Source organism: Peromyscus californicus, unplaced genomic scaffold (assembly GCF_007827085.1).
Source record: "Peromyscus californicus insignis strain IS unplaced genomic scaffold, ASM782708v3 Scaffold_21__1_contigs__length_65335640, whole genome shotgun sequence".
NCBI classification, from domain to species: domain Eukaryota; kingdom Metazoa; phylum Chordata; class Mammalia; order Rodentia; family Cricetidae; genus Peromyscus; species Peromyscus californicus.
The window spans coordinates 13,736,870-13,752,674 of record NW_026294514.1 but is presented as its reverse complement, the minus strand read 5'-3'; the positions used below and the strand labels follow the sequence as shown (position 1 = coordinate 13,752,674).

Genomic DNA, 15,805 nt, shown 5'->3' with positions numbered 1-15,805 from the left:
TTAGCTGTTTCTAAAGTACTCTCTTTTCCTGTGTTGTGGCATTATTTAATGTGCTTTATATTGGATGTAACTTCCTAGTGTTTAGAATTGGGAGCTGAAGTGGAAACAAATTCTGAAGATGAATTCCACACATCTATCCCTTTTTCTCCAGTATTCACAGGGAAATTTTAAATGTTCTTTCTATATCAGTACTAAAACTAAGCCTGAAGTACATCCCAGTTAAAAAAAAGACATAATATTTTTAAATAGACAGTTACTATGTTTAAGAGACGTATATCACAGCCCAGTAAAATGGACATGATTTATGAAATATACCCAATATATACTTCATGCGAATGTTCTGGTTTTGAAGTGCTGAAAGTTGCATTTGTTTATTGTTCTTTAATTTATTTTTTCCAGGTTTTTCACTCCATCCAGGAGACATGCAATGAACTTCTGAAGATAGTTGAGAAGTATCAGCTAAGACTCAATGGTATGACATCATAGCTATCCCATAATTCCCCTTTAAAATAAATACTGGTATGCAGTTTTGAAAGTGAGTCATTTAATGGGAAAGTAGTTGTTTATCAAACTATTTCATGAGTTTTTATTGTGAAATAGGAATATTTAAGTGACCTGGTCTCAAAATGCCCAGTGTCCATCTTTTCCTTTGACCCAGACTCACTTCCTACTCTTGGGTGTACTCTCTGGGTGAGTCCTAAGTGTGTGTCCATCACTCAAAACCTCTTCTGACTCCTGCAGATCTCACAGTCAGTACCTCACTCCTTTCTTCTCTCGAAGAAACATTTGATAAGGTTGTTTGTATGCTAGGGAGGGACTTTATTCCTTTTTTTTTTTCTTTCTTTTTTTTGAGACAGTTTCATTCTGCAGCCCAGGCTCTCCTGGCATCCTCCTGCCTCCACCTCCCTGAATGCTAGGATCCCAGGCCTGTCCACCACATCAGGCTCCTTCCTTCTGCTTCACTTGTGCTCAGTAGATCGTTTCCTCTCCTCCAAGCATCTCTTGTCACGGTCACCAGAAGGAAAACCCATTGACCAGCTCTCATCCCCACAGCTGACTTCTCCCCCTCCGTTCACCCGCTCTGTCTGCTTCCGTGTGCACATCCCACTTTCCTCTTCAGCTTCCTTCCTCAGCAGTCTGCCTTGGGTGGGCTCTTCTCTGTCCCTGACCACTTCATTGGAACGTAGTCTTTGCGTTTCTTTCTCTGCTTCAGTTATCGTGGTGTACTGGATGTGGCTGCCTCTCTGATCTCATATCCTTTCATTGAATTGTGTTGATCTCTTTCCCGACAAGCACATCTGCATCTTATGCTCCTTAATTTTCCTTGGATTTTTAGTCAAAGGCCGTCTTTTTGATGAGACTTTCCTTTGACTCCCATATCCAAGTTCAGTCCCTGTTGCTAGAGTTTTCCTGTGTCCCAGCCTGCCAGTGGTCAGGACAAATTTCTCACCTGCTGGTTCTGCAGCCACTCAGACCCAAATAAACACACACAGGCTAATATTATTTAAAACTGTTCGGCCATTAGCTCAGGCCTACCACTGACTAGCTCTTACCCTTAAACTCAGCCCTTTTCTGTTAATCTATACATTGCCACATGTTCCGTGGCTTTACCTGTGTGCCTGTTACATGCTGCTCCCTGGATGGCAGGCTAACATCTCCTCACTCAGCCTTCCTGTTCCCTGAATTCTCCTCTCTCTTGTCCCGCCTATAATATACTTCCTTCCTGGCTACTGGCCAATCAGTGTTTTATTTATCAGTCAATCAGAGCAACACATTCACAGCATACAGAGCTATCGATATCCACAGCAACTCCCTTTCCTTTATACTTCTCCTGTGCTCTTACTATATTCAGCATGCTATGTATTTTATCTAGTGTTTCTTTTTACACCTAGAATATGCTCTTCTTTTAAATTTTTTATTACTTACTAGTTACCTAATTACTAGCTACTTGAGGTCAGGGTATGCACATGTCAGGGCATGGGGTCAGAGGACAACTTGCAGGAGCCAATTCTTTCTTTCCATCATGTGGGTTCTGGGGATTAAACTCGGGTCATCAGGCTTGGTGGTGAGCGCCATGACCCACTGAGCCATTGTGCTGGACCTGATAATGCAAGAATTGTGGTTGTTTACTTGTATGTCCCCAAACCTTAAACACAGGGTCTAGCATGTAGTCAGTATTGTATAAATATTTTCTCATTAATAAATTGCTTTCCTGTCTGTGTGGTGGCTCTCCCCTGTGGGCCAGTTAATGCCAGGTCAGTCTGGGTTACAGTAAAACCCTGCCTCAAAAACAAACAAAAAAATAATGTCTTCCAAAGCTGTGTAAGTCAAGGTCACCAGTTAAAATCAAAGCTCACATTAACGAAGAATTCCAATATGGCATAATTAAGGAAGATATTTTGTGTGTGTGTGAATGTGTCATATATACTATGTATGTGCCTTTCCCAAGAAAATAGTTGAACTTTTTGTAGCAAAATGAAAGCTGATACAATAAGCATGCAATGGAGTCAGTTTAGAGACACAACAGAGTTATAACTGCAGTTGGAAATAACTGGGAGTATAGTATTTGACAAAGGGAATGTGTTAATGGTCAGGTAGTCTGTGGAGGTTGGATATATGAGGAACAAAGAGATTGGCCGGGCGGTGGTGGCGCACGCCTTTAATCCCAGCACTCTGGAGGCAGAGCCAGGTGGATCTCTGTGAGTTCGAGGCCAGCCTGGGCTACCAAGCGAGTCCCAGGAAAGGCACAAAGCTACACAGAGAAACCCTGTCTCGAAAAACGAAAAAAAGAAAAAAAGAAAAAGAGATTTAGAGGCCAGGGAAATGAGATTACAGAAAGAAAATAGCCTGAATGCATGGAAGAGTTTGTAACTAAGACTGAGAAGGGTAAAGAAAAGGAAACTCAGGGCCAGATTACTTAGGGTCAAAAATACCAAGCTGTAAAAGGCTGCCATGATGATTGGACCATTCTAGTCCATTGAAGTGGAAATGTCAGGAAACATTGGTAAGTTTGTATGTCTTCAGTTTTGCTATGAAATCACTAGATCCTTCAGCATCCTCATGGCATTTCAGAATAAGGAAGAGATCACATGTGCAGATTTCACTGTGTACTTTCTCTTTGAGATAATACATAAACACGTGGTGTCTTGAAGACTCTTATACTAACAGGTCTTCTGCTGATCATACTATCAGTCAAATACAGAAGGTTAGTGCAGTTCTAGGAACTTCGTATAATGGAGACTGAATGTCGAGCTGTATGAGCTCAGCATTTGCTGTATCACTGAACATCTTTATGGATACATTTTTATGGACTAACTTGCCTTGGCGTGAGCCTGTCAGAGCAGAGTATCTGTCGATGTAGGCAGGCTGATCCCACCACAAAAGCAGCACAGGTTGAAATCACCTGCCCTTTCAGCATCAGTAAAGGAAAGACTCAGCAATGACTTATGCTCACTTTATACCTGATAACGAACTGTTCCATGTTCAACCAAAAGTGAAGATTTCCCCTAATATTAAAGCTATGAGCCATAAAAAATTCAGACTCTCAAGCAATTAGACTGTTAAATTAACATTATTCCTGAATGAAAATGATGACATGACCACTCCTAGGTATGGTTGAGAAGATTTGCAATGTAAATATGAGGGAGAGCACAGCCAGAGACAGCTGGGAGAGTCCAGGCTGAACGGGTCAGCAGACTGAACCAGGCCATGGGGGTGGGGGGTAAAAAGGGCAAGAGGAGAGGGCAGATGAAGAAGAGAGAGGTCCAGGTGCATAGCCAAGAGAAGGACCGAGGGAACATGTAGCCAAAATGGCTGAGTTACATAGGAAAAGAAGCTCGGGGAAGGAATTGGAGCTCAGACCCTGGCTGGAGAGGTTTAGGGTGGGGGTGGTGTGAGAAGTGCTGGGAGAAGCCACAGATACCGAGGGATGCTGGGACAGTTGGCCAGTGTCTGCCTTGACGTGTTAATAGGCACCTCACTTAGCCATTTGTCCTGGGTTTCTTTGAGACCTACCATTCCAGCCTTTTGTTGATGATGGGACAACACAATCTCTTCTGTAACCACTACTAAGCTGAAATGGGGTGTCACTGTCAGGTCCAGGAAGACTGGAATGGTGGTCAGCGGACAGGAAGGGAGAGGGGAGTGCAGGCTGGGGACATCTGTCTGTCTGTCTGTCTGTTTTCTGCTTGCTGCTCAGGTTCTGTGGGACCACCTGGAGCTAGTGGAATGCAGGCTGCTTTGGAGCAGTCTGTGATGCAGGTTCTGCAGGAACAGCCAAGGCTGACCCATTGCAGGCCATTTTGGAGTAGTTTGCAGTCTTCAGTTGACAGGAAATCTGCTGGGACAGATAGAGACTAGGTCCAGAAGGTAAAGCTGGGGAGTCAGGGAAAATTGGTATATTGGGTGCACTTGAAACTTCCAGACCTGTGGTCCCAGTAGTTGGGGGAAGGGAGGAGTCCCAGGACAAGGGGAAGGGGATCTCATCCTGAGGGGTGGGCGGTAGGGGGAAAATGTAGGCTGTTGATTGACGGGAGTACTTACCTGGAGTCCATTTAACCTGAGAGGTGGATCCAAGTCTCATGGCTCCCTGAAGCTTACAAGGATTTTTTAAGTTTATAAAAAGAGGTAAAAGTTTTAGACATATTAGCATTTCCACTGTTTATAACCTGTACTGGAATCCACACTGTAGGAAAAGCCTTTGAGTCATAGTAAAAGTTGGGGAACCCCAAAAAGTGATTCTGGGTTAGAAGCATGAACACTCTTTCCTCTGTCCTGAGGGCTGGATGTATATATTGGACAGAGGTGTTTTCAGAACAATGGAAGCACTTGTAAGTCAATATTTAGAAGACAGCCAAAGGGAATTTAAAGTTTGAGTTTGTGACTGTGATAACAGTCAGCAGCGCTTTACCAGGGCTTCATCCCCAGAGCCACCCTGTTATATATGATACTGCACGTGGGAAGTGCCCTGGCTGGCCGGGCTAGGGTATCCCACGCGTGAGGGAAAGCATGCCCAGCAGATGCAGCGGCAGGCAGTGGTGCATGGACAGTCACTCATACCCCAGGTACTGCATCCACATGGAAATACGTTTGTTATAATAGAAAGATGAAGAGAAAGATAGGAAAAGAGGGAGGCAGAAAGAGAGTGAGCAGGGAGGAGAGAGGTCAAGGGTGCACTGTAGCTGAAGAGTTTCTCTCCAGCTCCCGCCAAGCCCCGGCAGTCCCACAGCCCACTTATAAAATAAACACACAGACTCTTATATTATTTAAACTGTTAGCCTAATGGCTCAGGCTTCTAGCTATCTAGTTCTTACATCTTAAATTAACCCATTTCTATAAATCTATACTTTGCCACATGGCTCATGGCTTACCAGTATCTTACCTGTTGGTACTCATGGTGGTGGTTGGCAGTGTCTCCTGACTCAGCCTTCCTGTTCCCAGAATTCTCTTCTCTGCTTGTCCCACCTATACTTCCTGCCTGGCTACTGGCCAATCAGCATTTTATTTATACAGAGCGATATTCACAGCAGTGCACACCTTGTGGGAATGGAGAGAGACAGACTAGGGGAGGGGCAGTTTTCTTTTTTAAAGAGGACTTTACATCAGGATGCTGGGTGAATCTTCAAGGGGCAGGTTTCCAAGGGGAGGGTCAGAATACTAACACTCCTCCATTTTGATTATTATAAAAAGTGAGTTATGGATAGCAAGTCGGGGAACAAGGGCACTGAATTCTCAAGACTGCTTCCTGCTGACAAGGGGCGAAGTGGGGAGGGGGAAGCCGGGAGTCACGCATGGCCACAGGAGATCTCAGACGTCTGTTCCTTGAGGGAGCCGAGAAGGTGGGTTGCAGCAGTGGTGTTCCAGGACCCTGGGGAGAAATGGCATACCAAATCAGGAGTACAGAAGCCAAGGCATCTGCTGTTTCTCTGGAGGTCAGGTGGAAACAGTGAATCTGCAAAATATGCTCAGAAAAATGGGTGGGGTCAAAAATGGGCTCTGGAGATTATTAGTTTTCATCAGACCAGATTTCTTGATACAGTAGCAGAACTTTACCCAGGAATCTGTAAGACAGCTGGAATGGATTTCTATCATAGCAAAAAACAAAACAAAACAAAAATATAGAAATCTAAGGACTCTTAAGAACTCTTTGTAGTCAGTGCTCTATCAGTTTATCAAAACTGCATTTATCAATATTAAAACTTTGGAGTTATATCTGAAACCAGCCTATCCTGTACCATGAAGTTTGTGAATGAGGCATACCTGTCTGTTTTTTAACAAGAAACTTATTAATGAGCTATCAAGGTGCTTGTAGTCTTGGGATTGGGGCAGTTAAACTGATACCCTAGTCATCAAACATTGTCAGATCTGAGAAGGATAAATTTTAGAAGTGAGACAGATTTCCAGCTACCTAGGCAGCAATCCCAAGTCTCTTCATTGTGGTTGGAGGACTGAAGCCCCAAAGGCAGCACTTGTTCAGCTGATAGACCCAGAAGATCTGACAGATTTTTTTCTCTATGAAGTAGAAATGTGAGGAGGTCATCTTACCTTTCTTGGCAGAGAGGAAAATCGATCCCTGTTGCTCCTCTTATTCACAGTCTGGACAGGATCTCAGCTTCTCGCTGCGTGGCCAGCCTTGCCATAAGCTTCTGGGTGGAGGTTCTTCTGTGGCCATCTATCTTCTTGGAGAAGACACAGGATGCTGTGAGGAGCTGACATGTCTCTATCATAAAAAGCTTTTATATTGAATGCCATATTCTCAGATCTCTAAAGTGTTTGAGGACTGGGGGAACAAAATCTGTTAGATGTATTTAAATTAACTTTGAGAACACACACACACACACATATATATATATATATATATATATATATATATATATATATATATAAAAAAATCTGAATATTCAGGTTTCAGTTAGTTTCAGCTTAATGAAATTGGCTAGGACAAGGAGGCTTACATTTTTATGCCTGAATAGACCTTGAGTAAGGAGGGATTTTTTTTTAAGCTGTTGGCAGTGATATCTGAATCTATCACCATTTTTAAGGCCCTGTAGCTGTAGTTCTGATCCTTGAGTACAGCCAGACTATAATCGTGAATAACTTACATAGAAATAATTATTTCTTAAGGTCATATAATACCTCTTTGGTTCTGCATAAACGAGGTCAAGTGTCTTACCCTATTGCAGAACCATTTTAGTTAATAAATATCAATGGGAATTAGGTAGCCATTTGGTCCCCTATGCCAGGGGTTCTACCTTTAACCCCGCCTTCTAGCCTGTCTTGGAATAGGGGACACAGGACTATACATTCGCCTCCATAACTGCTTCAAGCTGAAATGGGGTGCAGGTGTTCAGGACCCTGGCTAGTCAAAGGTAAGGAAGGAACCCAGGTAATGGAGTATTTATCAGAAGTATATGGGCATCTGACCTAGCTGTAGAGACAGGAAATAATTACGTTTGGCTGGACTGGTCCACATCAGCTTTCAGCAGGTCCTTGTCTCACGGGTTGAAGTCAGTAGCCGGTGCCTGGATGTGTCAGTCAGCCAGATGGAAGCCCACTGGAACAGACACAGAGTAGAGACAAGAGTTGAAATTTATGAATTTGTTTGGAGACTCTTGGCCAATGGTCTTAGTGATTGGGAAAGGGAGACCAAGAGAGAGAAATACCATCCTCAGAAATAGACAGGTGAGGAAACTCGTTTATCTGGAGCTCGGTTGGCCTCTGTGAAGTGGGTCCAATCCTGTGAAGTTTATATGAATTTTTATTTTATAAAAGGATATAAAAGCTTTAGATAAATTAGTATTTCCAGTCAGTACTGAAATCCAAATCATAGAAAAGCAGTTAATGAGTAACCAAGGAAAATTTAAAATTCTGGGCTTGTGACCCAAACAGTATCAGTATTAATGTTAAAATCTGAAATTTTAAAATCTTAATATAACAATATAGAGGGGAAAACCGATCTGAAGCATTCAGATCATCTATTTATATCTTTGTAACTGGTACTTATATCCTGAATCATTTATCAAGAGACCTAGTACCTGGCATTTTAAAAAGATTTAAAATCTCTCAAGCATCGGGAGAAGCCACTCCCACAGGGAACTGAAAGCTCCCACCAGTGAGAGCCCAGGGCAGGTCTCTGGGCCCCACCCACAGAACCCGAGAGTGGACGCAGAGGAATGAATGCCAAGGCCATGGCCGGAGGCTCCAGTCCTCTGACCAGCGTAGATGGCTCAAGTGCTGGGCTCCCCGACAGGAAGCTTGAGCTCTGAAAGGAAGTGGCTTTCTGCTACCTTTAGTCAAGATGGTGAGGTCATATGACCTGTTCCCCTTTGGCCTTAGCAAAGATGGCGTCTGACCATGTGATTGGCATCTGACCCCATGATCATGTGGGGTTTTTTTTTTAGACAAACAGATAAAGAACAGATAAACTGAAGCATTTAAAAGTCAGTCAGAAACAAGTTCATGTGGCCATCTCGTGAGCCCCAGAAGTGCAGCAGCAGGAGAGGGAAGTGTTACGCCCAGATCTCGGGTACTCCCCCCGCCAAAGTCCACCAAGGAGACTGAATCCCATATGTAAAAGCAAAGAGCCTTTATTCTCTTCAAGCTCTGAGCTTGGTCTCTCTGTCTGTCTGATGCAGCAGTGAGAGCAGAGAGCCTTGAGCTCAGGTGGGGTAGAGTTTTATCATAGCAGAGGTTGGGGTGAGGGATTTCCAGGGTTCAGGACCCTGATTGGCTGACCTTTGTCTAGGGGTAGCTGTAAAACAGAAATAGGTGTGCGGGACTCAGGGACATCTTCTGGCCACCTTATCTAATGGTTGGAATGATTGGGGTGTCAGGTACTTCCCTTAGATGCAGGCCTTCCCTGGGTAGGGTCAGCTTATGGCTTTTCCTGGGTCTGGGTGTTGCCTGCCCGTAAGCCTGTCACAGAAGCTGTGTCTGGGCCTCTAAGCCTGTCATGGCAGCTGTGTGGTCAAGCTGTTTGGGGGCCCCTCTACAGGAAGGCGGGCTCCTGGAGCGGGGAGGGGCTTGGCTTCGCACAGCTCACCCCAGGCAGTGCCTGTGGAGGCCTTGACAGCGGCAGGAATACAGTCAAGCGACCAGACGTTTCTGAGGCTAGCCCATCACCCCTTATGCTCTGCAGCCAGTGGGGCAGGGCTCAGGGCTGCATGCCAAGGTCCCACAGGAAGGAACCTGTGACAGGTGGTGATGGGATTGCGTAGCAGAGACTGGAGGAGCATGGTGAGCAGGCAATGAGCGAGGAGCTGGGACAGAGGGTAGGTGGGCTCACTTTCCACAGTGAGGTAAAAGGTCGGGCGGATTGACTCCAGCATCCCAGAGGGTCAGTGAGAACCAATGATAATGGCGAGCTCGCCAGTGGACCGTCATACCACAGGCCGTGGGTTACGGAGTGAGTGGGCACATGCCCTCCAGGTGCCCCCGCATAGGGATGGGGCCGAGGGCTGAAAGACCCAAAGACACGCAGTAGTGCGGGCAACGGAACTTCGGGAGACCGTGGTTCGAGAGAGGGGTGACTCCTCAGTTGTGGGAAATGCGCAGGAGGGCACGAGGAATCTTCCCAACAGGGTGAAGAGTCCCGGGGTCCTCCAGTCGGAAAAATGGTGGGCGGTACAGGGTCCCAGAGTTCCTCAGACTGCCGGCAAGCAGGAGGAAGCAGTAAGAGCCTGCCGAGTCACAGAGTGGCACCAGTGTTAGGACATTGCACCCACCGGGAGGTGCCCCGGCTGGCTGGGCCAGGGTATCCTGTGAGGGAGGGGAAACAGTCACTCAGACCCGGGCACTGCATCCACATGGAAATGAGTTTATTAGTACAGAGATGAAGAGAAAGACAAGGAAAGACGGAGGCAGAAGAAAGCGGGGAGGAAGGGGTCGAGGGTGGGGCGCACACCTCGTGGGAATGGAAACGGGGAGGGGAGGTTTTCTTTTTTCAAGGGGACTTTATGTCAGCACGCTGGGCGGGTCTCAAGGGGGATCATTATGCAGTGCACGGTTTTATTGAAGATGGTCACAGGTTGAGCAGTCACCCCCTCATTGCATCCTCATGCTCTCTGGTGTCACCTTGTGGACCCAGGGAGGAGCAGAGGGAAGAGGGCGGGGCTCTGCTGCTGCCCTTGCAGGGTTTGTTTTGTTTCTACTTTTTTTTTTTTTTCTTGACAGGGTTTCTCTGTGTAGCCCTGGCTGTCCTGGAACTCACTCTGTAGCCCAGGCTGGCCTCGAACTCAGAGATCTGCCTGCCTCTGCCCCTCGAGTGCTGGGATTGCTTTTACTTTTTAAGTGGGTGTTATATTTTCCAAATACACTTGGAGACTCATGCAGTGCTGCTTGCATTGGATGCTGTCTTAGAGTTCTATTGCTGTGAAGAGACACCATGACCACGGCAACTCTTATAAAGGAAAGTGTTTAATTGGGACTGGCTGCAGTTCAGAGGTTCAGTCCATTGTCGTCATGGCGGGAAGCATGGCAGCATGCAGGCAGACATGGGGCTGGAGGGGTAGCTGAGAGTTCTGCATCTGGATCCACAGGCAGCAGGAAGAGACAGTGAGCCAATAGGCCTGGCTTGAGCATCTGAAACCTCAAAGCCCACCCCCAGTGACACACTTCCTCCAATAATGCCACTTCCTGTGAGTCTATGGGGCCATCCTCATTCACTGCACCACAGAGACAATTCTGGGTCTACACTCATTTGCTACTGGACCTGTGATGACAGCCTTTCAATCTCATCTTTATTGTTTACCACGACCCCTGCATTATCTTCAAACTAAAGACATGCCCCGTCTTTTCTTCCGCATAACTTTTATTGTCAAATTACTACTGCTGGATGGACCTTTGCTCTTGGCTCTGATTTGCATTTCTTAACTGTGGCTATTTCGATATTGCCCACACCAGCAGTGGGAAGTCTGTCCAGCTGTCCCTTGATTCCCTTCACAGAAATGTTGTATACATTTTTGGTTCCTATGATGTCAACAGTTAGTCATGGCTCCTACTTGAGGACCCAGGGAAATGCAGAATTTCACTTCAGAAAATGCACCACTTACTTCTCTCCACATCTTGAGGGCAGGGGAAACTTTCAGTTTTCAACCTCAGTTTTTCCTCTGTGGCTGAGGTGAAAGAAGGCACGGCATTTGTTAATCACTTCGGGTTCCCTTTAACTTGGCACTCGGACTTTTCCTCCTCATCCATTTGAGAGTGGTTTAGAAGTTGGCAGGTAGGAAGTAGACAGGTGTGTCTAAAGCACTCTGTGCTAAAGGAGCAATATTTCCTTTGTGGCTCATCTAGTCTGACACTTTTGTAAAGTGTAATAAGAGTGAGTTCCAGGCTGGGTGTAGTGGCGCACACCCTTAATTCCAGCACATAGGAGGCAGAGGCAGGTGGATCCCTGTGAGTTCCAGGATAGCCAGGGCTCTGTAGGGAGACCCTGTCTTTAAAAAAAAAAAAGAATTCCTACGGTAACTAAATAGAAACAACATGCATGCTAGCCAGGTGTGATGCTGTATATGTGTAATCCCAGTGCTTGAGAGACTGAGGCACGAGAATCATGACCTGGAGGCCAGCCTGGGTCACATAGAGACTCAAGGCTATCCTATGCATACTAAGACGCTGTCTCAGAGCCGGGTGGTGGCATATGCCCTTAATCCCAGCACTCAGGAGGCGGAGGCAGGTGAATCTCTGTGAGTTCGAGGCCAACCTGTTCTACAGAGTGAGATCCAGGACAGCCAGGACTACACCGAGAAACTGTCTTGAAAATGAAAACCCCAAACAAAATAAACCATACAAAACCTAAGCTTACTCCTGAGCATACGTGGACCTCACATGTGCAGAGCACAGCATGTTCTGAGCTGTGCCTGTCTCCGCCAAACCCCACTGCTTTTAATTAGCTGTGACAGGTCTGATAGTCACATTAGCCAGAGCCTCTGTCCCCTCTGGTTCTTCTCACATCTGGCAGCACACTCTGGACCATCTCTTCACGGTCCACACTGGGTGGCAGTACACCAGACGATCGTTTTTATGGTTTCTACAGCAGGACTGGAGATGTCTGCGGGTCTAAGATAGGGAGCGCTGGAAACCAAAGCCAGGGTGGGAGTCAAGGGTAATTCAACAATTACAAAGAAGAAACAAATACTTGGTATAAAACAAAGCAATTGGGTTGGGAATTTAGCTCAGTGGTAGAGTGCTTGCCTAGCAAGGGCAAGGCCCTGGGTTCAGTCCTCAGCTCCAAAAAAAAAAAAAAAAAGAAAGAAAAAGAAAACAAAAGAAAAGCAATTATCCTGCAGTGTGTATCCGCACCTTAGAAAAAGACTCATTTGTGGATTTGTTTGTTATCAGTTTTCCAGAAGGAAGGTTTGGTGAGTCAGCATCTAAATCACCGGAGAGCTTGCAAACGAGACTGGCAAAGTTAGCCTTTCCACAAACAAGCAGGCCCAGACTCACATGTTAAAAATGTTCTTCCCCTTTGCAATTCTAGTGCAGAGTTATTGTGAGAATCTCAGTGTGTGCGGTGTGTGTGCGCGCACGTGTGGAGGTCAGAGGACAAGCTGTAGGGTCAGGGCTCTCCTTCCATGTGGGTCCCAAGGATTGAACTCGTGTTGTCAGGCTTGGCGGAGAGCACCTTTACCTGTGGAGTCTCCCGCCTAGTCTATGTTTTGAGAAAATGATGAAATGAAACAATTAACTCAACTGTAATTTTTTCTCTAGTTATATCAGAGGAAGAAAACGAACTAGGGCTCTTTTTAAAGTTCCAAGCAGAACGGGACGCAACTCAAGCTGGCAAAATGATGGATGCCGCCGGCAAGGCACTCTGTTCTTCAGCCAAGCAAAGGTTCACCACAGCTTTTCCTCATCCTTCACTCTGTAGTCATAGCATGCTCCTGACGTGTGTGCCAAGTTCGCAAAGGAAGGTTCTGACCATTCTAATAAGGCATTCAGAGAAATGTGTTTGGGGATATATATTTTATGCCTGGCTTTTAATAATTCATTTGCATTCAAGAGAATTACTTAAAAATTAATGTTCTTGATTGCCTAGTCCCTAAAAATAGCACTTAGTGCTCTACTCTATTTCTCAAATGGTTTACTATAATAGAGTCACAGAATGGCTAATATTTATACATGTTCCTATGTTTTCCATTTCCCTGTTTTCTGTGGTGCTGACGGCCAACCCCAGGCCTCATGCATCCTAGAGGAGGCATGACCGGTGAACCACACCTTCCTCCAGTCATTCACTTTTTTTGACATATACTATCTATGATTAAATTGGAACTTTTCTTTTTAAATTTATTTATTTTTTTAGAAAAGTCACTATGTATCCCAGACTAGCCCTGAACTCATAAATAGTCACCTGCCTCTGCCTTCCCGTGTGCTGGGATTAAAGGTCTGTGCCACCAAACCCAGCCTGATTTTTTTCTTTCTTTTCTTCTTCTTTTTTTTTAAATGTATTTATTACATATACAGTGTTCTGCCTGCATGTATGGCTACAGGCCAGAAGAGGGCGCCAGATCTCATTACAGGTGGTTGGGAGCCACCACGTGGTTGCTGGGAATTGAACTCAGGACCTCTGGAAGAACAGTCAGTGCTCTTAACCTCTGAGCCATCTCTCCAGCCCGATTTTTTTTCTTTCTTTTTTTTTTTTTTTTTTTTTTTTTTTTTTTTTTTTTTTAAGATTTATTTATTTATTATGTACACAGAAGAGGGCGCCATATCTCATTACAGATGGTTGTGAGCCACCATGTGGATGCTGGGAAATGAACTCAGGACCTCTGGAAGAGCAGTCGGTGCTCTTAACCTCTGAGCCATCTCTCCAGCCCCTTTTTTTCTTTCTTAACTACATACTTTCCACTTATTATTTCACAGTGTTTAGCATAACGACATGTGTTACAAAGACTATCACATATATGTATAGTATGTATATATAGCATGTATATACCCTCTAAATAGAGCTCACATCCTTGTATAACAGAAACGAGAAAGTTGACCTCATCAGGTCTGTAGTGTGTCCTCTGGCCCAGGTGGCTTTATTCTGTAGTGCCACATTAGTGCAGAAATCCCCCTTCAAGGAACTGAGCTCTAGTGCCACTGTATCCAAAGCAGCCATAGAGCGGCTGGGTTTGGTTTGTGCTCCTGAAACACCTGTGTTCCTGTCGCCACTCAGCTGTCCAGAACTACTGCATCCTCCGTAGTTCTAGCATTTTTAGCTAATCTTTAAACCCAGCTTCCCCCTAACACTTGACAGCTGAGCACTCTGAATAGATTGTGATTTACGCACTCAGGTCCTTTGCTGTCTCAGAAACTCTCTTCTGGGTGGTAGATGTACCTGCTGGGTTATTTATCTGGATCAGCATCCACAGTGCTACCAGTTATGTTTCCTAAAGTTAGAAGGGGTGGACCTGTAGAAACAGCTCTCCTAGTAACTCAGTTGGCTCTCTAAATCTTCTAGGCATGTCTGTGACCCATCTACATGGTAAACACGTGTTGTAGTGTGTCTAGAATTTTGTTTATGGACGTGCCTTCCTCTGATCTTTACCTCTCTGCTATTAGATTGGCCTTGTGCACTCCCCTGTCTCGTCTTAAGCAAGAAGTAGCGACGTTCAGTCAGAGGGCCGTTTCTGACACCTTGATGACCATTAATCGTATGGAGCGGGCTCGCACGGAGTATAGAGGAGCCTTGCTATGGATGAAGGATGCATCGCAGGAGCTTGACCCAGACACCTTCAAACAAATGGAAAAGTTTAAAAAGGTAAGAGAATGTACGCCTTCCTTTTCTTTAGGTTTATGTCTTTGATGTATGTGGGTGCTTTGTCTGTGTGCGTCTGCACGCTGGAAGAGGGCACTGGCTCCATCATAGATGGTTGTGAGCTGCCATGCGGTTGTCGGGAATTGAACTCAGTACTCTGGAAGAGGAGAACAGCCAATGCTCTTAACCGCTGAGCCATCTCTCCAGCCCCTCCTTTTCTTGACATTAACATAGAGAACTAATACAGAATAATTTAACAATGCTAATAAAATACCAGTCTTTTATTATAAAATCTGAGATGAAAGATGAAAATTATATAGTTAACAAGAAAAAAAGCTGGGCAGTAGTGGCGCACACCTTTAATCCCAGCACTTGGGAGGCAGAGCCAGACGGATCTCTGTGAGTTCGAGGCCAGCCTGGTCTACAGAGTGAGATCCAGGACAGGCTCCAAAGCTACACAGAGAATCCCTGTCTTGAAAAACCAGGAAAAAACAAAAAACAAAAGGTAGGCTCTCACTGTATGCCCAGCTGGGCAGGAATGCACACTCCTCCCTGGCTTCCTGAGAGCCAGGGTCACAGGTGTATACCACTGCACCCAGTTCGAGACTGTTTTTTGAAAAATGTTTTAATATCAATTCTTGGTTGCTTGGATATTTCGGCAAATGTACTTTTTACATGGCATCTCATGTCCACTTTTTTTTTTATCCCTTTCACAAAAGCTCTAATCACATTTTTAAATATTACCTAGATTTTTAGAATTTATGTACAGATAGAAAATTGTTTATTACTAGTGGGAAAATGTATTATTGCTGAAGTAAAATTCACGTGAAATGAATATTCTAAGAAAAAACGGTAGCGTGGTGGTGGTGGGGGTTGTTCTCAGTTGGGCTCCCTCTTCCAGAATGGCTCTGGTTGTATCACGGTGACGTAACCCTAGCCAGCACAACCCGTTGATTACTCTGGGCAGTCCTGTAGAGACAGGTGAAGACTCGTCCTGCAGCCAGAGCGGCCTCTTGTCCTACCCCATTATAACCCTTGACAGTGACCGTTAGGCCCCGAGGGTGGTGG

The 15,805-nt window shown here is 45.3% G+C and overlaps 1 protein-coding gene across 7 annotated transcripts in view; it reads left to right on the top strand.

Annotated features, from left to right (window-relative positions):
* Positions 1-15,805, top strand: part of Ica1l (islet cell autoantigen 1 like) — a 67,275-nt gene that overhangs the window by 19,904 nt on the left and 31,566 nt on the right. For all 7 annotated transcript variants that reach the window (XM_052749563.1, XM_052749562.1, XM_052749557.1 and 4 more), the window contains 3 exons: positions 400-472; positions 12,706-12,829; positions 14,542-14,740. In XM_052749563.1, the coding sequence (XP_052605523.1) occupies positions 400-472; positions 12,706-12,829; positions 14,542-14,740 (396 nt within the window). The remainder of the gene's footprint in view (positions 1-399; positions 473-12,705; positions 12,830-14,541; positions 14,741-15,805) is intronic.